Below are 26,255 nucleotides of genomic sequence, written 5' to 3' on the forward strand. Positions count from 1 at the left end.
TGAGTAGCACAAGTCTAAATTAGAAACCTCAAAGGGAACTTAGTATTTTTGAATTGAGTGAAAATGAAAACCGTGTTGTTTATATTTTTTTGTTTCTGCATATTACAATGTTTTGGTATCTTAACCTTTCTGCCTGGGGAGAGACGGACCCTAATAGGGCGAGCAAGCTCTTGAGCAGCAAAAGGTCCAGCCAGGAGCATGTCTTTGATCTGCAAACTAACCAATCCAGAGCCATCCTTCCTCTATCTGGCCCATACACCCTAAGAGCAATATTAATCATTACAGGCTAGGGACCATCCCTCTAGTTCAGAGCCTGCTGAAATTATTTAAGCTAGCCAACCCTGAAGTGTTTATCCTGCCTTGCCTTGCTTGTCCTACAGAAACTCCAGTAAAGGTTCTGGCCCGAGCTCCCCCACTACACCCCTGCCATCTGCCTGCTGACCACCCTGAGGCTTCCCCAAGTGGCCCTGTGTGGCCTGGTGTGCCCTGCCTTGTGTTTCTAGGACCTGTGAGTATAATAAACTTTTTTTTCCTGAACTTCTCCTGTGTCTTCTTTTGTAGCTACACCTAGCTTACCATGACATAAAAGAACATAGAACAAAAACCAGCATATCAAAAATTGGGACATGCAGCCAATCTAGTTCTTAGAGGGAAATGTAGAGCATTAAACTATAATAGGAATTGGGCAGCCCCGGTGGCGCAGCGGTTTAGCGCCGCCTGCAGCCCACGGCTGATCCTGGAGACCTGGGATCGAGTCCCAAGTCAGGCTCCCCGGCATGGAGCCTGCTTCTCCCTCTGCCTGTGTCTCTGCTTCTCTCTCGCTCTGTATCTCTCATGAGTTAAAAAAAAAAAAAAAAAAAAAAAAAAAAAAAAACTAATAGGAATGAAGGAAGAGTTTAAATTAATGAACTCAGCTTCCAGTTTAAGAAACGAGAGGAGAGGGACACCTGGATGACTCAGCAGTTGAGCGTCTGCCTTTGGCTCAGGGCATGATCCTGGAGACCTGGGATCGAGCCCCACATTGGGCTCCATGCATGGAGCCTGTTTCTCCCTCTGCCTCTGTCTCTACTTCTCTCTCTCTCTCTCTCTCTGTCTTTCATGAATAAATAATTTAAAAACTAGAAAAGAAAGAGCAATTAAAACACAAAGCAAGCAACAGAGAGAGGTTTTTTTTAAAAGGCAGAAAATCCATGAGATGGGAAACAGAACACAGTACAGAAAACCAACAAAATTGAAAACTCATTCTTTGAAAAAAATCAATAAAATTAATAAACTTTTAGCCAGACTGATTAGAAAAAAAAAAAAAAAGACAAATTACCAATATCAGGAATAAGAGAGAAGACAACACTACAAATTCTACAGATATTTAAAAGATAAGTGAATATTATGAATGACACTCCCCCCGCAAAATCATTCTATGAAGAGAGCATTGCTTTTTATTACTGATAATAAAAACAGTTCAAGGAAACAAAAACTACAGACCAATATCCTTCATAAATATACCTGCAAAAATTCTTTTTTTTTTTTTTTACTTGCAAAAATTCTTAAGAAATTTTAGCAAATTGAATCTAAATGTATCAGGACTAAATGGATTTTATCCCAAGATTGCAAAGTTAAGTTTATATTTGAAAATTAATGTTATTTCCCACATTGAAAAAGCCATCTGATCATCTCAAAAGATACCAAGAAAACATTTGACAAAATCCAACATCCTTTTCTTGATAAAAATTCTCAGGAAATCAAGAATAGATGAAAACTTTTTAAAACTGATAAAGGGAACCTACAAAAACCCCACAGCTAACATCATACATACATAATATTGAAAGACTGAATGCTTTCCTGCTAAGATCAGAGACAAGGCAAGTATGTCCATCTTCACTACTTCTATTTGACATTGTACTAGAGGCTCTAACAAGTGCAATAAGATAAGAAAAAAAAAAGTAAAAGTCATACAGATTGGACAGGAAGGAATAAAACTAAATTTGCAGATGACATAATTATATAAAAAAATCTCAGAGAACCTACAGAAAAAACTCCTAGGGCTATCAGTGAATTTAGCATTATTGCAGGATATAATATCAATCTATAAAAATCAATTACATGGCGTGCTTGGGTGGCTTAGTCAGTTAAGCATCTGCCTTCAGCTCAGGTCATGATCCCAGGGTCCTGGGATAAAAGCCTTATGTCTGGCTCCCTGTCAGCGGGGAGTCGGCTTCTCCTTTCCTCTCTGCCCCCCCCCCCCCCCATGCTTGTACTCTGTTTCCCTCTCTCAAATAAATAAAATCTTTTTTAAAAAATCAATTACGTTTTTTATAAACTAGAAACAAACAGGAAATTGGAACAAAAATACAATTTCAATAGCATTAAAAAACCCTCTTTTCTTTCCTCCCTCCCTCCCTCCCTCCCTCCCTCCCTCCCTCCCTCCCTTCCTTCCTTCCTTCCTCCTACCTACTTATCTCCCCATGAATGCACATTGATACCTATAATTCCAATTCAACACACAGGTTCATCTCTCATATTTACAGTTCATTTTTCTGACAGTAAGAAAACCAATACCCATTTTACACAGTTTATTTTCCTATTTTCTCATTTCTAGAATGTACATAAAGTAGTTCCAGAGATGTTAATCTTTGCCTCAGTAGAAGAGAAGCCTATTAATTAGAGTTTGGTGTTTGTTCAGGGATGTTTGGGGGTTTAGCCTGAGGGTATACATCCCAATACTGTGTTCTAACATAATTTGGGTTCTTTCCCCAACCCCCCCTTTCAGTGTGGTTATGTTATTCATTGGATAAGCAGTTTGACTCATTTGGAGTTATTTTTAGTGGTGTTAAATTTTAGTTTGTATTAAATTTTTCCCCTCCTTGTAGATTTTACTTTTTTAATATGTAAAACACTAACATGATTCCAGAAGTCTGCACATTCAGATGCGCAGCCCGGGTGGCTCAGCAGTTTGGCAACGCTTTTGGCCTGGGGCCTGATCCTGGAGTCCTGGGATCGAGTCCCATGTCGGGCTCCCTGCATTGAGCCTGCTTCTCTCTCTGCCTGTGTCTCTGCCTCTCTCTCTGTGTGTCTCTCATGGACAAATAAATAAAATCTTAAAAAAAAAATTACATTCAGAGAAGTGACTTTCTTATACTCCCCCCTCAATTTCCTTTCTTTTCCATCCATTTCCTGACATGCCCAATTGGCATCCATCGAAGCTTATAGTTTATGTGTTTCCTTCTGCTCAAATGAGTAATACATGTGTATTTTCTTGTTTTTCCTCATTATTATTGTTTCTTCTTTCTTATAGCACAGGTAGTATACTGCAGATCATCCTTTGCATTTTGCTTTTTAAAGTTTTTATTTAAGGGGCACCTGGGTGGCTCAGATGGTTAAGCATCTGCTTTCAGCTCAGGTCATGATCCCAGGGTCCAGAATTCAGCCCCACATGCAACTCCCTGCTCAGTGGGGGAGTCTGCCTGTCCCTCTGCCCCTCACTCTGCCCATGCTCTCTCTCTCTCTCCTCACTCTCAAATAAATAAAATCTTTAAAAAAATAAAATTTTTATTTAAGTAATCTCTACACCCAATTCAAGGCTTGAAGTCATGACCCTGAGATCAAGAGTCACATGCTTTATTGACCAAGCCAATCAGGTGCCCTTGCTTTTTTGTTTTTATAACTTAATAAATTCTGGAAAATCATATCAATTCATAGAGATCCTCCTCTTGTTTAAACAAATGACAGTAGCCTATTGTGTGAAGGTACCATGTTCATTTAGCCACTGTTACTATAGACTAAATGTGTCCTCTCAAAATGCATACATGGAAGTCCTAACCCCCACTGTGATGGTATTACAAGGTGGGGCTTTTTGGAGGTGATTAGATTTAGACATGGGAGGAGTCCCCATAATGGGATCGGCACCCTTATAAGAGCAAGAAACACAAGAGTTCTCTTCCTCTCTCCACACGCTTGCACAGAGGAAAGGCTTTGTGAGCACATAAAGAAGAAACTGCCATCTGCAAGCCAGCAAGTGAGTCCCCACCAGACATCCAACCTGCTGGTGCTGTGGTCTTGGCCCTTCCAACTTTTAGAACTGTCTACAGTATTTTGTTACAGCAGCCAGAGCAGACTAAAGCAGCTGTCCTGTATTTTTTTTTTTTTAAGATTTTATTAATTTATTCATGAGAGACACACACAGAGAGAGAGAGAGAGGCAGAGAGAGCAGCAGGCTCCATTCAGGGAGCTCGATGTGGGACTCGATCCCGGGTCTCCAGGATCACACCCTGGGCTGAAGGCAGTGCCAAACCGGGCTGCCCGCTGTCCTGTATTTGGCATTTAGATTACTGACGATATTCTTCAGCTACAAATAATGTTTCAATAGTAAACATCGTGCAATGTATTTTCTTATTGTTGAAAGTATATCTTCAGAATGAATTCCTAGAAATGGGATCGCTAATTCAGAAGGTAAATGCAAGTGTAGTTTTGTTGGATTTCACAAATTACCTTTTATGGTGGTTGTACTAATTCTCCTTCCCTTCAGCAGTGTATGAGATGCTTGTTTATCCATTGCCTCGCCATCAGAATGTATTATAATTTTAAAATTTTGCCAATGTGATAGGTGAGAAATGATACTTTAGTGTAGCTTTAATTTGCTTTTCTTTTATGAGTGAGGTTGAAAATCTTTTCATTTTCACATATTATTTTTTAAATTGCCCATTCCTATCTTTTGCCAGTTTTTCTTTGTTCGCCTCCCCTTCTTTCCTCTCAATTTTTAAGTTACTTATATATTGGCATATTGGTCCTTGCATTGCAATATATGTTGCAAATATTTTTTCCCAGGGTGTTGATGGTCTTATGACTTTGTTTATGGTGACATTTGCCATGCAAAACCACAGTTTCTTTGTTTTAAGCAAATTTATCAACCTTTTAGTGGATTTCGAATCGTAGAAAGACTTTCCCCATAGGCTGAATAAGGAGAAATTTATCTAGTTTCCTCCTAATACTTATATGGATTCAGTTTACCTTTAGATCCTGATCATTTGGAGTTTATTCTTGAATTTGATGTGGGGTAAAGTTCAATGTTATTTTTTTGTTCCAACATCTTTTGTGCCAACATCATTTATTACAAAAGTCCATTTTTGCCTTAGAGATTTGAGTTGCTACCTTTATGATATACTAAAGCTTCATATGTACTTGAAATTACTTCTAATTATTCCATGATAGGCTTGGTAGTATGACAGACTTGCCTGTCCATGTGTTAGCACTGCACTTTTCTAATTATAGAAATTTTGTAGCATGTTTTAATGATTTATAGGGCTAGTCACCTTATATCTTTTCCTATTAGTGTTTTCCTTGCTATTCTTGAATTACATATTTATTCTTTCATATGAAAGAAATTTAGCATCAACTTGTATAGTTTCATTAAAAAACTTATTAGCATCTTTCTTGGGATTGCATTAAATTTATAAACTAATTTAGGGAGACCTGGCATTTTTATAATACTGAGTCATTTTATTCAAGAACAAGAAATGTCTCTCCATTTGTTCAAGTCTACATTCATACTTAAAAATTTTTCTTCATGTAGTTTTTAAATATTTCATATTATATTTACTCCTAATAATTTATTTTCTTGTCATATAAGTGGGATTTTCTGTATTATATATTCTTACTGCTTATTGTTTGTATAAATTGAAGGCTATTGATTTCTATATGCTAATTTGATAGCCTGCTAATTTATTGAAATAGTAGTTTCACTGGTTCCCTAGGGTTTAGTCTGTACATTCATATCATCTGCAAAATAGATATAATTTTACTTTTTCTTTAACAAATCTCATGTCTGTAATTGAGTCTCTTGTCTTACTGGCTAGTATCACCGGGATAATGTTGAATAGCAGTGGAGATGGAGGGCAAACTTGCATTGTTTCTGATCTTAACGGAAAGTTCCCCAGTATTTTTCCATTAAATGAGATGCTAGTTGTAGCACACAAGTTGTGTGTATGTGTGTGTATGTGTGTATACACATGCATGTGTATCGATTTCCATCAGTCTCTATTTTGAGTGCTTTTTAAATTTTTTTTTTATTTTTTAAAAGATTTCATTTATTTATTCATGAGAGACCCAGAGAGAGAGGGAGGCAAAGAACAGAGGGAGAAGCAGGCTCCCCCAAGGGAGTCCCGATTTGGGACTTGATCCCGGATCCCAGGACCATGCCCTGAGCCAAAGGCAGACACTCAACCGCTGAGCAACCCAGGCATCCCTATTTTGAGTACTTTTAATGAATTTGGGGTGATAATTTTTATTAGAGGTTTTTCAGCATCTGTGGAAATAAACGTGATTTTTCTCCTTAGATCTATAAATATGATGTATTCATTTATTGATATTTAATCAACCTTGTATTCCTGGAATAAATCCCACTTGGTTATGTTGCATCATTTTCATAATATCGTGTTGGATTCTGCTCACTAGTATTTTATTTAGAATGTTTTCATGAATATTCATGAATGATTTTTGTAATCTTTTTTACTATCTTAATCAGGCTTTGGTAATATTCCTCTTTTATAAAAAGAGTTAAGAAATTTTCCTTCATTTTCAATGCTCTGGAAAAATTTGTAAAACACTAACTCTCTAGTCTTTGAAGATTTGGTAAAATAACCCTGTGAAACTTTGAGGACTTAGTTCTTTTTTAATGTGGAAATTCCTGGATAATTGGATAATTTTTTCTACTTCTACAGAAATCAGTCAGTTTAAACTGTCTACTTCTAATGGAGTCACTTTTGATGAACTGTATTTTCATAGGAAGTTATCCACTTCACATAGGTTTTCAATATTTTCAATTTCCAACTGTTCATTGCTAGTATATAAAAAAACAACTGATGTATATATTAATTTTGTATCTTGCAACCTTACTGTAATTGCTTATTCATTCTATGAGGTTTTTTTTGATCCTTTGGGATTTTCTACATGGATAATCATGTCATCTGCAAACAAAGATGGTTTTATTTCTTTCTACCTAATCTGTGTATATTTTATTTCCTTTTCTTACCATATTGCATTAGCATGGATTTCTAGTATGACGTTGAACAGGTGTGGTGAGAACAGACATCCTTCCCTTATTCCTGATCTTAGCAGGAAAACATTTAGTTTCTCACTATTAAATATGATGTTATCTGTGGATGTCCTTTATTAAACTGAGGAATTTTCCCTCTATCCCAGTTTGTTGAGAGTTTTTATCATGAATGGGTGTTGGATTTTGTCCTATGCTTTTTGTTTCTATTGATATGATCATGATTTTTCTTCTTTAGCCTAATTGATGTGATGGATTGCATTAATTGATTTTCAAATCTTGAACCAGCTGTATATATGTGGAATCATTCCCACTTGATTTTGATGTGTAATTCTCTTATACATGGTTGGAATCAATTTATTAATATTTTGTTAAGATATTTGCTTCTTATGTTCATGACAGATATTGGTCTGTGGTTTTCCTTTCTTGTAATGACTTTTTCTGTTTTTTATATAGAGTAATACTGGTCCCATAGAATTAGTTAGAAAGTATTCCTTCTGTTTCTTTTTTCTAGAAGAGATTGTAAAAAATTAGTATAATTTCTTCTTTAATGTTTGGTAGAATGCACCAGTGAACCCATCCGGGCCTGTTCCTTTCTGTTTTTGAAAGTTATTAATTATTGATTCAATTTGTTTAATAGATATAGTTATCTTTAGGTTATCTATTTCTCCTTGTGTGAGTTTGGTAGATTGTGTCTTTCAAGAAATCGGTCCATTTGGGCAGCCCCAGTGGCTCAGCAGTTTAGTGCTGCCTTCTGCCCAGGGCCTGATCCTGGAGACCCGGATCGAGTGCCACGTCAGGCTCCCTGCATGGAGCCTGCTTCTCCCTCTGCCTGTGTCTTCTCTGCCTCTCTCTCTCTCTCTGTGTCTCTCGTGAATAAATAAATAAATAAATAAATAAATAAATAAATAAATAATCGTTTAAAAAAATCTTCATCTTTCTCTTTAAAAAAAAAAAGAAGAAATTGGTCCATTTCATCCAGGCTATCAAGTTTATAGGCATAGAATTGTTCATAATACTCCTTTATTATCCTTTTGATGTGATAGTTCCTCTTTTATTTCTGATATTAATAATTTATCTTTTTCCTGCTTATTAGTCAACATGACTAGAGGTTTATCAATTTTATTGATCTTTCCAAAGCTTTTGGTTTTGTTTCTTTCTCTATTGATTTCCTGTTTTCGATTGCATTAATTTCTGCTCTGTTTTTGTTTTTGATTTTGTTTTTGTTTTTTTTTAGTGATCTCTCCACCCAATGTGGGACTCAAACTCATGACCCTGAGATGAAGACTCAGATGCTCTACCAACTGAGCCAGTCAGGCATTCCTCTGCTCTAATTTTTCTATTTATTTTTTTCTGCTTGCTTTGGATTTAATGTGCTTTGCTTGTTTTGGATTTAATGTGCTCTTCTTTTCCAGTTTCCCAAGGTAACTAGATGGATTTAAAATCAATACTCTGAGTTATCCTTAGAGTATTGATTTTAAATCTTCTTTCTTTCCTAACATGTGAATTCAATGCTATACATTTCCTTCTAAGCACTACTTTCAATGCATCCGTCCCACAACTTTTGATGAGTTGTATGTTTATTTTCATTTAGTTTGAAATTTATCTTGAGACTACTTTGGTTCATGAATTATTTAGAAGTATGTTGTTTAATCTCCAAGTATTTGGGATTTATAGATATTATTCTGGTACCCATTTCTAAGTTAATTCTGTTGTGGTTTGATGGCATACTTTGTATAATTTTCATTCTTCTGAACTTATTAAGATGTGTTTTACAGCCCAGAATATGTCTATATTGGTAAATATTCTGTATAAGCTTGAAAAAATATATTTTCTGCTTTTGTTGGATGTAGTTGTCTATTGATGTCAATTAGATGCAGTTTGATTTATGGTACTGTTCACTTCAACTATGTCTCTACTGATTTTCTGCCTGATGGATCTGTCAGTTACTGATTAATAGTCAATTCATCTATTGTTCCTTGCAGTTCTATCAGTTTTTGCCTCATGTATTTTGATGCTCTGTTGTTAGGCACATACATAGTAAGGATAATTGTCTTCTTGGGGAACTGATCCCTTTATTATTATGTAATGTCTCTCTTTATTCCTGATAACTTTTCCTTGACCTGAACTGTTTTCTTAAGATTCATTTATTTATTTTATAGAGAGAAAACATGAATATGAGGGGCAGAGGGAGAGAGAATCTCCAGCAGGCTCTGTGCTGTGTATGGAGCATGACATGGGGTTCAATCCCACTACTCTGAGATCATGACCTGAGCTGAAACCAGCAGTCCTATGCTTAACCAACTATGCTACCCAGGTACCCCTGAATTCTTTTCTCCAAAATGAATGCCTTTCTTTCTTTCTTTCTTTCTTTCTTTCTTTCTTTCTTTCTTTCTCTTTCTTTCTTTCTTCTTTCTTTCTTTCTTTCTTTCTTTCTTCTTTCTTTTCTTCTTTCTTTCTTTCTTTCTTTCTTTCTTTCTTTCTTTCTTTCTTTCTTTCTTTCTTTCTTTTTTTCTTTCTTGTTTCTCCCTTGCCTTTCTTTCAAATCTACCTATATTTAAAGTGAAGTTTTTTTTTTTTTTTTTTTTTTTTTTTTTTTTTTTTTTTTGTGGACAATAGATAGTTGGGCTTGACTTTTTATCCACTCTGATGTTCCTGTCTTTTAACTGATGTTTAAGTGATTATTGCTATGGTTGGATTACTGTTTTACCATATTTGTTATCATTTTCTATTCCTTGTCCTGTTCTTTGTTTCTTTTTCTACCTTTCCTGGTTTTAATTGAGCATTTTATAGAATTCCACGTTCTCTGCTTTCTTAGCGCATCAATTATATTTCTTTGTTTACTTTTTGTAGTGGTTGTATTTGAATTTGCAAAATACATTTGCAACTAATTCAAGTCTTTTTTCAAATAACACTATACCAATTCACAGGTAGTGCTAGTACTGAGGATTCCTAAATCCTCCCTCCTGTCCCTTACAGCATTGCTGCCATTTATTTCACTTCTCTATAAACTGTTGTCACTGGATATTTTGTTGCTATTTTTTTTGAACAAACTTAACTATTAGATCAATAAGAATAATACAAACAAAATATTTTACTTTATCTTCATTTATTTTCTTTTTTTTTTTTTAAAGTATTTATTTATTTATGAGAGTGAGAGAGAGAGAGAGAGAGAGAGAGAGATAGCATGAGCATAAGCAGGATTAGGGGCAGAGGGAAAAGAAGAGGAGAAGCAGACTCCCTGCTGAGCAGAGAGCCTGCTGTGGGGCTCCATCCCAAAACTCTGAGATCATGACCTGAACTGAAGGCAGACACCCAACTGAGCCACCCAGTGCCCCCATTTATTCCTTTTTTAATACTCTTCCTTTATGTAGATACAGATTCCTGACTTACATCATTTTCTTCCCAAAGAAGAATTTTGTTTGATGTTTCTTACAAAGTAGACAGTTGGTGACAAATTCTCTGATTTTTATTTGTCTGAAAGTCTTTCTCTTTCCCTTTATTTATTTATTTATTTTTATTTATTTATTTATGATAGTCACAGAGAGAGAGAGAGAGAGAGAGAGAGAGAGAGAGGCAGAGACATAGGCAGAGGGAGAAGCAGGCTCCATGCACCGGGAGCCCGATGTGGGATTCGATCCCGGGTCTCCAGGATCACGCCCTGGGCCAAAGGCAGACACTCAACCGCTGAGCCACTCAGTGTCCCTCTCTTTCACTTTTTAAAGATAATTTTTCTAGTACAGAATTCTAGGTTGGTAGGTTTTCTTTTCTTTTTTTTTTGTAAAGGCCTTAAATATTTCACACTACTGTCCTTTTGCTTCCATGGTTTCTGAAAAGAGGTCTGGTATATTTCTTATCATTTCTCCTCTATTGATAAGGTGTTTTTTCCCTCTGTCTCTTTCAAGATTTTCTCTTTGTCTTTGATTTTTAGCAGTTTGAATAAGATATGCCTAGGTATAGATTTTTTTTTTTTTTGTATTTATCTTGTTTGGCATTTTCTGAGCCTCCAGATCAGTAGTTTGGTGTCTGTCATTAATTTCGGAGAATTCTCAGTCATTATTACTTCAAATATTTCTTCTGTTCCTTTCTTTTTTCTTCTTGTATTTCCATTATGCATGTGTTACACCTTTTTAAATTGTCCCATAGTTTTTAGATATTCTGTTCTTTGTTATTCGTATTTCTCTTTGTATTTCGGTTTTAGCAGTTTTGATATTTCAAGTTCACTGATTCTTTCTTGTGATCAGTCTGTTGGTAAGCCTGGCATTCTTCATTTCTTTACAGTGTTTATGATTTCTAGCATTAACTTCCAATTCTTTCTTAGAGTTTCCATCTCTCTGCTTACATTGCCCATCTATTCTTTCATGTTGTCTACTTTTTTGCATTATAGCCCTTAGCATATTAATCAGAGTTATTTTAAATTCATAGTCTGATGATTCCCATATATCTGCCATCCATACCTGAGTCTGGTTCTGATCTTTGCTCTCTCTCTTCAAAGTGTTTTTTGTCTTTTAGGATTTCCTTGTAATTTTCTGTTGAATGCCTGACATGACAAAGTGGGTAAAAGGAACTGAGGTAAATAGGCCATTAGTGTGAAGCTTTATGTTTACCCATCTAGGAGTTAGGCCGTGTTTACTGTAGCTTTGTCAGAGGCTAACCTTTCTCTCTCTCTCTCTCTCTCTCTCTTTTTTTGGTTTTCTCTCCCCTTATCACACAGGAGCTCTACTGATACCCCAGTAAGATGTGTGGGAAGGGAAACATTCTCTCATCTCATGATTAGGTCTCACAGCACAGTCTTTTAGTGAGCCTGTGCTGTGGCCTTCTCAGGAGCTTCTCAGATCCACTGTCCCCTTATGTGGGATGGGAAGGCTAGAGTGGGCTGCAGCTGACTATCTCTCTTCCCCCAGATTGGCTAGGCATGGGTAAAACCTCAGTCAGTTAGGCTCTGGTAAAATAGCTTTTCTTGAAAGCTGACCTTATTAAAAATGGAGTGTTCTAATGTATTTTCCCCTGTTAGTCTGCAACTTCTTTGGGAGCTTCCTGAGTGAAATCTGAAACCAACCCTCAGTACATAAAAGGCAGGGAGAGACCAAAGTGAGAGGCAGAGCCCTCTAGCTTGTTAGGTGGCAGGTTTCATAAGCAAGAAAACCTACTTATGAGATTTGTCTTGGGCAGCTGCAAAATGAGTAGATTTCTGAACTTGATCCGCCAGAATCTTAAAGTTTATGTAGATGTCTTAACTGGGTGCTGTCATGCATACCACCTAGATAGTCTCAACACCACATTTCTATCTCAAGGCTGTATCTTTGGGGCAGCTTATGGGAACAGGGAAAGCAATTGGAACACACATTCCAAAGGGGGGAGGAGTGGGGAGCCTCCAATTGCCCAGTTCCAGCTCCCGGGTTGATTGGTGGTCATATCTCAATGACTTCTCCCAACATCCCTTCCAATTCTGTAAGTATTGTGGGATTTTTTTCTCGGATCTTCATTGTCAGAACCTGAAAAGGCTCCTGGAGGTAAAACTCACAAAAGTTTGAGGGCTTCCCTATGAATGCACGCCTGGTGCTTTGGTCTCAAACTTGCCCACACTGAGCCTCCAGCAATTCATCAATTGCAGTTTCAATTTTCCTACCCTGGTACTGCTTCCTGCAGAGCTTCTGCTCTTGGGCTTCATTTCTGGTATGTTGTGATTCTCTCAACAATGTGTGGGGTAGCAGCTTGCCCTGTGACCTCAGTTCGCTCTTGGGTCTAAGAAACTTTTTAATTTTGTTTCTCGTTGTTAGTACAAGAGTGATGACTTCCAAGCTCCTTATATGTCATATCAGAAACTGGAAATCTGGGTTGCCATTTCACTTTTTTTTCTTCACTTTCTTTGAAACACAAATATTTTAAATTTTGATGAACTGCAACTTACTTTTTTTTTTTTTTTTTAAAGTAGGCTCTATGCTGGGCATGAGCTTGAACTCATTACTCCAAGATCAAGAGTCACATGCTCTACCAACTGAGCCAGCCAGTTGCCCCTTAATTTTGTTTTGTTGTTTGTGCTTTAGGTGTCTTATCTAAGGAACCATTGCCCAATCCAAGTTCATAAACATTTACACCTATGTTTTCTTCTAAGGGTTTTATAGTTTTGGCTCTGTTACATTTAGATCTTTGGCCTATATTTGAGTTACTCTTTGCAGATGGCATGAGACAGGAGTCAAACTTTATTCTTTTGCATGTGATTATCCAGTTGTCCCAGCATCATCTGTGGAAAAGATTTTTTCTCCACTTAATTATATTGGCAAACTTGTTGAAAATAAATTGCCCATAGATAAATGGGTTTATTTCTGGACTCAATTCTACCTCATTGATGAAGTGTCTATCATTATGCCAGTACTGCATCACCTTGGTTATGTAGTAATCTTGACTACATAGTAAGTTTTGAAATAAGGAAGTATGAATCCTCCAACTTTGTTCTTCTTTTTTAAGTTTTTTTGGTTAGTCTGAGCCTCTGCATTTCTATACAAATTTTAGGATTTGGTTGTCAATTTCTGCAAAAAAGACAGCTACAATTTTGATAGGGATTACACTGAATTAGTAGATCATTTGGGGGAGTACTGCCATCTTAATGATATTAAGTGAAGTCTCTCAGCTAGTGTATATGGATGACATTTCATTGATTTCTTTTAAAATTTACGTCAGGGTGACAGGCACTAAGGAGGGCACTTGATGAGATGAGCACCGAGTGTTATACTATATGTTGGCAAATTGGGAATTTAAATAAAAAAATAGAATACAGGTGAAATAAAATAGAAAAGCTGTAATCATCAGTATAGCACAAATAAAATACAATTTATTTCAGTAATATTTATAGTTTCTAGTGTCCACATCTTGTACTACTTTTGTTAAATTTAATCTTAAGTATTTTAATCTTTTTGATGTTATTTTAGGTGGAATTGTTTTCTTTGTTTTATTTTTGGGTTGTTCACTGCTAGTGTGTAGAAATACAACCAATTTTGTACATTGACCTTGTGTCCTGCAACTTTGCTGAATTCATTTATTAGCTTAAATATTTGGAGTGTGTATATATGTGTGTGTGTATTCCTTACAATTTGCAAACGTATAGCTTTACTTCTTCCTTTCCAATATGGGTTACTTTTTTTTTTCTTTTTCTTTTTCTTATCTAATTGCCCTGGCCGGGATGTCTAGTACAATGTTGAATAGAAATAGCAAGAGCAGATATCCTTGTGTTTGATATTAGAGAGAAAGCTTTAGTCTTTCTTCACTGAATATGAGATTATGGATTTTCTTATGAATGTTTTTTGTCAGATGCCTAATTATTATCACCTCCATTTTTCAGATAAAAACATTGGGTCTCAGAGAGGTTAATTAAGCTGCTGGAAAACCCAGGATTTAAACCTGGTCAGTGGTCTCTAAAGGCTCTTGGTACTTTCCCTCTCTGCCTGGGAGTGGCCAGCAAGAGAATCTGGGAAGAGAAGGGAGGCAGTGAGAGCTCAATGGCTAAGAGTGGATTTTCTCCACCCTACAGGTGACTTTGGGAATCATCCATTCACATACCTTGCCTATGTCCCACCAGGCCCTCCTAGCCTGAGACAGAGGCAAGTTTGTGTGTGGCCTGTCTCTACATTTTTGTCAGTGGCAGTTGCTGAACACTGGCAGCATCAGTGCCATTTGAGGCAGGCCCTGTCCACTGCCTCTGTTTCTTCTTCTGAGGTTGGAGAGTCCCGGGGTAGAAGCACTTGCTAGGAAAGTAATGTGTTGGGTGCAAACAATCTTTTACTTTTTGCTTTTTTCTTCCTCTGATTTCTTATCTGGAATTTTTGTTTTCCCTTAAAAATTTTCCATAGCGGATCTTCACTAATAATAATAAACTCTACTGCTCCCTGACAAATTTCTCATCTTAAAGAAGATTTTCTGAGATATATTAAGATCTCAATTTAGAATTTATTTCTTCAGACCATCCTTTGTCTCACCTATCTGACACAGAGGTAAGAGGCTTGGGTGCATTCCTCAAGGACAAGTAGCAAGGTACAGGCTTGGCCAAAACCCAGATTGTCAAAGATCTACAACATTAGAAGACGTCTAAGGTAGTGTTTTTTCCATACAGTATTGCTTCACACACACTAGGGTATTTTTCAGAGACCATTTACTGCTCCTGCCTTGCCCTCTGATACTGTGGTGTGGAAGCCCAACTGAAAGCATATAGTGCTTGGCTAAATTTGTGGGCTTGGAGCTCAAGGCCTGGAGTGAATCTTGATTGCACTGCTTACTGCTGGGTGGCCGTGGTCTTGTTAAACCTCTGTGAACGTCTGTTTTTGTTGTATAAAGTGGAGATTTTTATGAGAATTGAGAAGCTGCGTGAGGAGGTCTGTGTAATGAATGCCTGGCCCATAGCAAATGCTCAGTGAATTATTATTAACACTGTTGCTTCCACTGTTGAGAGGAGGACAGTTTGATTCTGAGTAGGTCTGTCTTGCACCAAATGTCTTGTTAGTGGCCTACTTTTGTCAGGGTGTATTTCAGTGCCTGGGATCCTACATAGTTCAGGGCCTTCTTTACAGGCTGAGAAGATGTTCATGGACAGCAAAAACCTGTGCACTCTTCTCATTGGCCTGACAAGGGCCTCAGGCCTCCATGAAGTTAGGGTGATTTTGTGGGGAAATACTGATTCTCAGTCTAGGGCAAACCATGGGTCTTTAAAAATGATTAGAAGCAAAACAGCAATAATGCAGTGACAGACCCAAGGCATCACTAAGTTGAGAGTCACCCAGGAGATCTGCTTCTCTTCCTGTTTCCAGCAGTCATGCCTGTCTCAGGAGCCCCCATCTCCCACTAACATGCTGAGGTTTCCAGGTTACCTTTTGCTCCTCTGGAGGCTCTGTCCCTGGGCATGTGTGAAAGGGAAGGCCAAGGGTGGCAGAAGGCTGTTTCCTACACCTAGCAGTCACCACTGGGCACCCTCTGCTCATGCCCAGAACATCAGTCAGTCTTTGTTCTTTCTCTGCCCCAAAAGCAGGAGAGCACAGGTCAGAATTTAGCCTGGAAGCTGACTGGCTGTGCCGCCTGGGTACACAGAGCCAGGCCCCTCCACTCTAAGACTTGCTACATGCAGTCTGAGCCCAGCCTCGCCCTATACACAGGTAAAGCCAGTTTCTCATTCCCAGCTGTGTGACATGGCCAAGTAGTTTCTCTTCTCAGTTTTCTCATTTGAAGAGGAGGAGACAATGAAATGTCGATGGAGACCTTCAGATGTGTGGTGGTGGGCGACCAGAAATGTTACCTTATTTTCAGTCACATAGTTTCCTGCACCTCAATTTCCACATCCGTAGAATGGAGATCATATTCCCATACTTATAAATCCCACAGGGATTTCAGAGGCTCTTTCCAAAAGAAGTCAGAGGCCAAGCTAAAGGCATCACAGGCAGGATGCTCTGGTAGAAGACAGATGCAGAGTGGAATGGAAAGAGGGAAGGTTCTGAGCTGTGAGGTAGCCAATGGAGACTCACTGAGGAATGGAACTTTAGCCGATCCTTGTAATGGGGAGTGATTGCATAGGTGGAGGAGGCCAGACATCTCTTGTGGGATGAGGAACGATGTGGGATGGCTCAGAATGAGGAAAAGCACTGGTAGAAGGAGCACACCCTGTCCTGGGATCTTCCAGGTGTGCCTCCCTTTGCTGGAAAACCATGTAATCTATTGTGGGCTCTCTGCTGACTAATTATTTGACTAAGAAGAGATGAAAGCATCAGTCAGTCCTAAAAAGGGCAGAAGACCTTTGGGGGCATGAAAATGGATTATGAATTCCACATTCTCATTCCTATGTATTTATTCACACAAAACCCAATTCATAAGTGTTTAGAATGAGTTGACTCATAATCCCGCAATCTAGCCACAGCCCAAGTGTCTTTAACTGATCAGAATGATTAATGACCCATGATGGAATACTACTTAGCAATGAAAAGGAACAAACGACTGGTAATGGAACAACATGGGAGAACCCTAAATGCATCATGCAAAGTGAAAGAAGCCTGACCCAGCAAGCTGTGTTCTATAAATGGAAGTTTCCATTTATATGACGTTTTGGAAAAGGCAGAACCGTAGGAGCTAACTACAACCTGGCAGTTGACTATAGAGGAACATGAGGACATTTCTTTGAGACAATGAGACTGGTGGCAGTTACACAACTCTGTGGTTATCGGACTGTATATTGAGAAGAGTCCACGTGAAATTGTACCTCAGTGGATGAAGGACACAGGAGTTGGCACCCAGGCAGAGACTCATTTTGGTCAGCTTGTCTTAGCACCCCCACAGCTCCTAACCTGCTGGTTTCCGTAGGAACTCAACAACTGTGGCTCACCACAAGCTAACTGTAGCCTCATAAAATTCTGGGGTTGATGTGATATAATACATCAGTATGTTTCCAGACCTAATGATGACTGCCAACAGAGCATGTGTGGGAAGAGGCCAGGCCGGTAGGTGGAGAGAGAGTTAGCTCCAAGTTGGGAAAACCAGAATTCTCCTGACCACTGGCTGGCAGTAGGTCTCCGGGTGTACCACTTGACTTTGATGACCAGTTGCTGATCTGTGTCTAGACGGAGAGTTGGAGAGGATCAAATGAAAATAATGTGTTCAGATATTAGTATTGTTATTATTTTGTGTCTTCATTTATTAATTCAATTACTTTCAAAAAGAAATAAAAATATTTGGGCTAAACTTTATTTTTATTTGTTTATTTTTAAAGATTTTATTTATTTATTCATGAGAGACACACACAGGCAGAGACATAGGCAGAGGGAGAAGCAGGCTCCCTGTAGGGATCCCGATGAGGAACTTGATCCCAAGACCCCAGGATCACGACCTGAGCTGAAAGCAGAGGCCACTGAGCCACCGGGCATCCCTGGGCTAAATTTTAAAACAGACAAGTGAATGCCACCGTTTATTTTTTCAGAGCTACATAACATGAACACCTGTCCAAGGCAAATGCTGAATCCAGTTAGCATTGTTATTGTAATTTCATATAGGGAACATAAGTATTAGGGCTTAAGGGAGATATCCAAGACAGGAATCCTAAAGAGAGGGATGCCTGGCTAGCTCAACTGGCAGAGCATGTGACTCTTGATTCAGGATTCTGAGTTCAAGTTTCATGTTGGGTATAGAGCTCATTTAAAAAAAAAATTCCTAAAGTGAAACTCCATCACAGACCCTTTTTAAGTTAAATGGAAAGTTGTTGCTCTCAAAATGAAATGAAAAGCAAGCCTTGAAAGAACTATTTTAGGCAATTTAGAAGCCATAATCATATGAATTTGCAAGCTACTTAACCCATGTACACCTCTGTTCTTCATTTGTTACGAGGGAATTCAAATGAAGTCCCTGCATCCTGTGTGCCATGGCTGGTGTGGGGTGTCAGCATCCATGGCAGGTGAAGTGGAGGCAACCAGTCCACAGAGCTCCTAGGGACTGGGGCAATGACACGGTGTCCCAGGGGACTGTAGACTGAAGTGCCTAAGCCAACTGGTCTACACCAAATCTCCCTCAGTGGACAGTGGGCTCAGGAATTCATTTAGCTACTGGAAGGTCATTTGGCTAATGTCAAATCATGTTATGCAGTTGCAGGGAAAGCTTCCACTTAGCAAATAGGTGCTTTGTGGTTTACATCTCTTAGGAGTAGGGACTTCATTTTACTAACTGAAACAAATTTGTTTTGACATTTTTTTTAAGATTTTGTTTGTTTATGAGACAGAGAGAGAGAGAGAGAGAGAGAGGCAGAGACACAGGCAGAGAGAGAGGGAGAAGCAGGCTCCATGCAGGGAGCCTGACATGGGACTCGATCCCGGAGTCCTCGACGCCCTGGGCTGAAGGCGGCACTAAACCGTTGAGCCATCCGGGCTGCCCTTGTTTTGACATTTGTAAGTGTCCCTGTGTGCCAACTCTGTGTTAGGCACGAGGGAATCCAGCCATGAGTTGGACACATTCCCAAGCCCTTAAGGCATTTATAGTCTTAGACTTAGGCTGGGGAAGCTTTACATACACATGCCCAGTCAAGGGTTAAAGGGATCGATGACAGGAGAACTGGGCTGTGCTCACCAGGTGAAGTTCAGATAATTTAGTTTCCAGTGTCCACAGGGACAAAATGGGCTGGTAAGGTCAGTGGAAATGTTTAATACTTTGAGAGTTCTCTCTCTTATTGTGAATTAATCATTTAATTGAAAGTCTTCATTGCTTGGGGCAGGAATTCTCATTAATGAGGCTCTAACAGAATGGACTCTCTGAATCTGGAGGATCGAAGGCCTCACCTTGAGCTGTGATTAATTCATCAAGTAAAAGCCACTTCATAAAGGCAAAAAAAAGAATGTGCTGACTTACCTAACTGAGAAATCAGAGAGGGTGGTAGATCTCTTCTACAGTGTGTCCAGTGTCTCAAAGGAGGGTATCAAGGCTCTTTCTCTGTTGTTGCAAAGCTCTTGGTCAGGTCCTCTCTGTGTGTGATGGGACAGATGGCTCACAAGCGCTTCCAGATTGCAGCCTCCGAATGAGAGAGCGCCTGTATTGATGCTCTAGCAAAATCCCTTGAGAACTCTGACCACCCTGGAGTGAGGAGCCCAGGTATCCAGCCCCACCCAAACCACTTGGACTAAGCAGAGCATCTGTGAAATGAGGAGGAGGTGGCTGCTCAAGAAAAGGAGAGTGAGCAAACAATTCTCATCTCCTACCAGCCGTCTGGAGACCATGGAGGGGTCGGGTCTGCTGCCTCACACAGCCTTCCTTTCAGAATTCACTATAGTCATTTTTTGTGAATCATGAGTGTCTAAGACACGGTGAGTGCTATGAACCATGTCTCCTGCAGGTGCCCGGAGAACTGGCCTGCATTAAAGCAGATAGGTGTAGGTAAAGCATATGTAGAAGCAGATTTATATTCAAGACTCAGCTCTTTGGAGCAGGTCTCTGAGGCCTGTTTCCTCACAGAAAATGAGGACAGTGTGTCTATGTCATGGGGTAGCTGTGGGAAGTAAATGGATGAAAGGGTGCAGAAGTGTCTAGGATAGGGCCTGGTGCTCCATACATGTTTACTAACATGCAAACTAATATTCATAAAGCTAGGTGGGCTCGACCGTTGTTTTTTTTTTTTTATTATGGGAAGTTAAAGTGATTTTGGCAGCTAGACAATTGCTTCCGAAGTTTTGCTGGCTAATGAACCCTACTGGAGAACTCCCACATGCCTCTGAGGAAGGGGGAAGTTTCTCTTGTTGCCTCGCCTAACGGGGATTGTTGGGGCTACACATCCACAGTGGCTTAAAGAGCACCAGCTTGCTCACAGAAAGAAAATTTGAGATCTCCTAGTTCCATCTTCTGGAATATCTTCATTTGATTTTCTGTTTTGTCTTTGTATTGACAGGTATGGAGAAGTAGCAAGATGATACCATTACTTTTTCTTTTGAAGCATCAGCAGTTCTTCCGATGGAAAACGAAACTGATCAGGGGCAACGGGAAGCCAGGAGAGATGTGTCCCCCAAACCATGGGAAGCGAGGCAAATTATTCCTGCCCCACCATGACCAGCAAGTTTGGGTTTTGGAATGGAAAGCTTTGTTTCCTAGAATGTCTTCTATACTGGTTCTTCTTTCTGAGATTGTTTGATCATCCCTGTTCTATTCCAAGAATATACTCCATTAAGCTTTGCTCACCTACCAGCTCCCACATTCCAGTTTTGCATCCTAGAGTCATCGGAGGTCACCTTGATTTGTGGTCAGGGAGACTTAACTGACTATCTTGATTTTACTTCCGCAGATGGCCAGTTAATGTGTGTAGAGCTTATTCATCCAACTTCTAGAGGGCAGCTTTATTTCCCTTTCTTTCTCTTGGGTAAGGGCACCTCATTGTTTCCCTACGTACTGCCAATAAACTGGTTTTGTTGAGGGAAAACAGCTGTGCACAATCTCCTGGTTTCAGGTCAGATGGGGACAGATAGTGCTGTCCTGTCTACTTGAAATCAGGGTCTCATATTTGTTTCTCTTGCTCACTGGGGAGAAAGGAATAAACACATGGACAGTATTATCCTATTTGAAAAGAAAATTTTTTTCAGGCATGTTTTACTTGTGTTTCAGATTCTTATTCCACCCAATAAAAGGTGGAGAAGATAAATTCTCCCATTAAACTTCCCCAAAGCTATATGAACCATTTTTTAAATGAACTATTTTTTATTACGAAAGCAATATTCATGAGAAAAAGAAAACTGGACAAAGACCAAAGTAACAGTTACTTTATAATTTATATTTATTTTATTTAGGTTAGAGCGAAAGAAATTCTCCCAATCAGCATGATTTATTCCATTTCTGGGTTCATATACATTTTCCACTAATAATAATAATTAGCTACAAAACAGTAATAAGAAAACAAGAAAATGATATACAGTTCTATTGTAGAATTTCAGATTAAAAATTTATACCTACCGTAGTGAGACTCTAAAATAGCCTTTGGCTTTGTTTCATTAGAGCTTGAGGCAAATATGAAGAACTGATAACTGTATCTGTATCTTCGGCTATGGATTGAGCTTTAGAAGTTGCCATAGATGATATCCTAAGACCTAAGAGAGCACAGTGCTTCCTGAAAACCTGTTTTTGTGTGTGATTTAAATCTTTCTTTCTCCTTGTCTTTCTATATTTTTTTACTCTCCTCTACCTTCCTGTCTTCCACCACAGGCCATTTCTTAGCCCTAAGAAAGAAGTAGCCATGCTTTAAAAGGCTTTTTATATAAATCTATATTTAACAGTTTTTTTGTCTAGAATGGACTGAATTTCCTTTTATATGTATGGTCCATTAGTAAATTATTTGTTCCAGAGGACCAGTGACCCTCGGAAATACTTTAAAAAGTGTCTGGGAACAAAGTCATTGCTTAATTCTTCATACTTTCCTAGCACAACTGCTTTCCCACTTTTGCCTACTGAAATTGAGCCGGGTCTTCAAACCCTGATGAAAATGCTGCTTCTCTTGGGACGTCTTTCTTCTGCACCAGCCTTTCAACTAGCTGTGATGGCTTCTTCCCACAGATTCCAATGATATTCTGTACCGGCTTTATGACACTGATGTCCAGCTCGGATGTGTGTACCTGTTGTATTCATCTCTTCTAGCTTATGAGCCCTCAAAGGCAGCTTCAGTGCCTTGCTCTTTGAATCCCTTGCAGCTACAGCGCTTTATAAATAACAGCTGCTGAGTACTTACTAGTAAGTTCTAGAAACTGAATAACTGTGGCCATCTTTGCTTTAGTTACGTACTTACAATTATTATAAACCCAGTATAGATTGAACCGAGCTGTAAAAGCATGAATTGCTGATCAAAAAACAGATATGTTTTGGGATGCCTGGGCGGCTCAGTGGATTAAGCATCTGCCTTTGGCTCAGGTCATGATCCCAGAGTCCTGGGGTGGAGTCCCACATGGGGCTCCCTGCTCAGCAGGAAGTGTCTCTCTTCCTCTGACCCTCACCCTGCTTTATGTGTGCACGCTCTCTTTCATAAATAAATAAATAAATAAATAAATAAATAAATAAACATATATTTTTTTGCTTAGTAATAATATTTGGTGTCTGTAGTTGGGTTTTTTTTTTTTACCCCCTTCAGCTGCACAAGTACAGATTTTATGAAAGCTTTGAGTAATGTTCCCAGTTTTCGGAGTAGGTTGTTGGACTGCTCATTCGGAATCTGGGCTCCCTTCCTGAAACCAGATGACACACTTCTAGCCCAACCCATGCCAAGGCCCCCCCCCCCCCCCCCCCAGGGACCCACTTCCTTCCCGCCGCAAGGCACAGAGATGTGGGCTCCGGCTGCCAAACTCCTGTCTCCTCTCACCTTCCCGCGGAGGCGTGGCCTTTGCTCTCAGCCTTGCGGGACCGGACCCATCCCGGAGAGGGTCGGAAACTTGCCAGACCGTCCAGCCAGCGTCGGGGCAGCCCGCTTCCTCCCTACGGCTGTGGCTCTGGCTGTGGCTGTGGCTGCGGCCTTGGCGCGCGGGGGTAAAACCCGGGAGACCCATACGAGCCGGACGGAAACCGCAGCATGATCCTTATGGAAACGTGGTGAAATGGTCCTGCGGCCCTTGGACAGTATCAGGAACTACGTGCACGAGTCATCCGAGACTTTTGGATGTTGAGTCATCCCTGCGGGGCTTGAAATCACGGAGAACTGTTTTAAAAATATATATATAAAAAAAGGGGATCCCTGGGTGGCACAGCGGTTTGGCGCCTGCCTTCGGCCCAGGGCGCGATCCTGGAGACCCGGGATCGAATCCCACGTCGGGTTCTCGGTGCATGGAGCCTGCTTCTCCCTCTGCCTGTGTCTCTGCCCCTTCTCTCTCTCTGTGACTATCATAAATTAAAAAAAAAAAAAAAAAAAAAAAAAAAAAAAGAGTGATAGCTCGGGGCCCGCTCCCCAGGGTGACCTTGGAGTGGGAGAAGGCTCCCTAGCTCTCCAGCAGAACTTCCCGTCCTCGGAGGGGGCAGAACTCAGGGGCTCTGCGCTCCGCAGAACGCGTGGGGTGAGCTCCTGCTGCCGCGCGGGTCGCAGCCCGGACCCCCCCCCCCCCCCCGGCCGCAGGGGAGGGCGTCCCAGCAGCGGTCGGTGTAAACTGATGCCCGGGCGGCATGAGTCCGGAGAGGCGCTGCTCGCGCGCGGCAAGGCAGAGCCAGGAGCACCCCCGAAGGGCCGCAGCTCCCCCCACGGAGACGCCGAGCGGCCGCAATGGCTCTGTGGGCGCGGATCCTGAGCTCGCGCGTGGGCTCGGCGCCCCGGCCGCGGGGACCGCGGGGACCCCAGGGCGCACGGCGGCCGGCGGGGGCGCGGGCCGAGGACAAAGGAGCGGGCCGGGCCGGGGCGCCGCGGGCGGGGGGCCGGGCCCAGGGCCCCCGCAGCCTCGCCGCCATGCCCGGGCCGCGCAGCCTCGCCAACCTGGTGGAGCTCTTCTGGGAGGACGGCTTCGGCCGCATCCACGAGATCCAGGTAAGCGGCGCGGCCGGGGACCCGGGGGGGGAGGCCCCGCGGGGGGACCGTGCACCCCGCAGGCGGCCCCCGGGAGCCCGAGAGCAGCCCCTCGACCCGCGGGGGCGCGGGGCCCGGCCGGGAGGCGGCGGCAGCCCTGGGCTCCCCGGACGCCGTGTCTACGCGGCCGAGGCGCTGTGGCGCCGGGTCCGGGGCCCGTGGGCCCCCCTCCCCCCAGAGCTGCGGAGGTTCGGAGGCCACAGGTAGCTCAGCCTCCGAGGGACGGGGCCTCCGCACGGCTGTGAGCGGCCCGGCTGCAAGCGGGGCTCGGGCAGGGACCTGGGAAAAGCCCAGTCGTTGCAGCGACCTGGGGGACAGTTTGGGACCCGCCCGGCCGACAGTTTCTCGCCGCGCCTCCCCCTGCTCTCTGCCCCCTTCCGCTCCGCGGGTTGCGCCCCTGCGGCAAGGTGACCCTCTGCCTTCAAGGGTCGCGGGCTCTCGTCGCCTCCCCCCACGTCTTCTTGGGACCTGGGCCTCCGGAGCTCGTACCTCTGCCCCCCCAAGCACACTTGCTTTTGTCCAGAAGCTCACCCTCCACTCTCCTCCGGGGAAGCCTCTTGTAACCATGCACCTGGCCTGCCCTCATAGTCCTTCCTTTTCCCCTCACCCAGCAAACACACCCCACGGGGCAGAGGCCCCACTGGGCTGGAGAGGCAGAAACTTCATTAGGAGGAAATGAAGGTAGGACTCCGGAGGGGGTTTAATGGGACTGAAATCCCAGTCCCTTCTCTCCATCTCCCACACCAACCCTACACAGTTTCTTCCTGGACAGGCTTCTAGGGCTCAAATACGATTTTCTCTCTTTTCCGTGTGGAATCTGAATACGAGATATCAGAGTGATGGTTTTAAATGGGGCAAAAAATGTATGGTTATTTACTATGAACAAGTCAGTACAGATTTTTTTTTTTTTTTTTTTTTTTTACTTTTATCCCCCTCTGCTTCCATCTTCTTTTATCCTCACAGCAGAAGCCCACAGTTGGTTCCACAGCATAGGTTTCTCGGAAAAGCTGACCTCTGTTAAAACCTGCATCCCTAGCAGGAGCCACCTGGAGAGCCACCTCTTCAGGGCCAGAGAGTGTCTCAGTGCAGAGGCACATTTTCCCTGCATCTGCCCTGCTTCCTGCCATCACCCTAAAGGCAGCCCTCCTGTCCAGGCTCAGACCTCGCCTTTCTCCGTGGTGGGTGGGGAGTGGTGGTGCACACCTGCCAGAGGACAGTCATGAAACTGACTCACCTGTGCTTTCCCAGAAAAACAATAGACAGGCCCCGTCTATTCCCAGCTCTGTTGTCCTTCTGGGCTTTCCTTTTCCTTTATTCTCCAAATAGTACTCATTTGCAAGAGTGGAGATCCTCCTGCAACTTCTCTGAGGACCCCTAGGGAGTGCCCAATAGCCTTGAGTTACCCACGTTTCAGGTATGCTCAGGTTGCTTTAGATCAAATAAGGTTCTAGTAAAACCCTCTGTCCTGCTCTCCAGGTTGTTGAGCCACTGGTAGAGAGAGTTTATTCTGTTACTATTACCTCCACTTTCCTTTAATCAGCTTGTGGTCACACAGTGTTTGCTCTCGCATCATCTGTAGGGTTCAAGTCTTCCATGTACAGGTGGGAAAGACCCAAAGTGTTGGCTGAGTGACTTGCCTGAGATCACTTAGTGACCTACTGAGTGAGCCTCAGTGAGGCTACTTAGTGGCAGAGCAGACATCCCTCGTCTGTGTCGCCAGAAGCTGTCTCAGATGTGACAGAGCAAGAGGGTCCTGTTACAATGCTAACCTCCACAAGCACCTGTGGGAGTTGTGGCTAATCACTTTTTCTCTCTGGACCTCAGTGTCCTAGTCTGACAATCCTCATTCATCTCACAAGTTATTGTGAGGTCAAATGGGATTAGGGCTACAGAATGGCTTTGTCAGCTGTAATAATAACAAAGACTGATAATGAGGATTTCTAGAACTCTTTTCATGTACCAGGCACAGTTCTGGACCCTACATGTGAGGCAAGTTCTAGTATTTGTCCATTTTGCAAGTTCTAGTATTTGTCCATTTTGAGGAAACCAAAGTACAGCAGGACGTAACTTCAGCTCCAGTGTCTGTGCTCTTACTGTCTATGCAGGTTTCTAAGTGCTGGCACTGATTCCTGTTCTGTGGTCCACTAGCGAAAAGTGCTGTATACTCTCTGGGTCATCCAGATTGTT

The 26,255-nt window shown here is 41.6% G+C and overlaps 1 protein-coding gene and 1 long non-coding RNA gene across 6 annotated transcripts in view; both read left to right on the top strand.

The window, feature by feature from the left end:
* Positions 1 to 380: 380 nt before the first annotated feature.
* Positions 381 to 22,582, top strand: LOC140598963 (uncharacterized). The gene is made up of 3 exons (XR_012001481.1): positions 381 to 508; positions 9,208 to 9,362; positions 20,439 to 22,582. It is a non-coding gene; the product is annotated as an uncharacterized lncRNA (long non-coding RNA).
* A 1,027-nt stretch (positions 22,583 to 23,609) lies between these two features.
* CYP27C1 (cytochrome P450 family 27 subfamily C member 1) overlaps positions 23,610 to 26,255 on the top strand; it is a 30,753-nt gene continuing 28,107 nt past the window's right edge. For 3 of the 5 annotated variants that reach the window (XR_012001482.1, XM_072757491.1, XM_072757492.1), the window contains exon 1: positions 23,610 to 24,029. Coding sequence is in view for 4 of the 5 variants with exons in the window: in XM_072757491.1 (XP_072613592.1) it covers positions 23,675 to 24,029 (355 nt within the window). In the remaining variant the exon portion in view is untranslated. The remainder of the gene's footprint in view (positions 24,030 to 26,255) is intronic. The other 2 variants (XM_072757493.1, XM_072757494.1) reach the window with 1 other exon arrangement.

The sequence above is a fragment of the Vulpes vulpes genome, chromosome 5, assembly GCF_048418805.1.
Source record: "Vulpes vulpes isolate BD-2025 chromosome 5, VulVul3, whole genome shotgun sequence".
NCBI lineage: Eukaryota > Metazoa > Chordata > Mammalia > Carnivora > Canidae > Vulpes > Vulpes vulpes.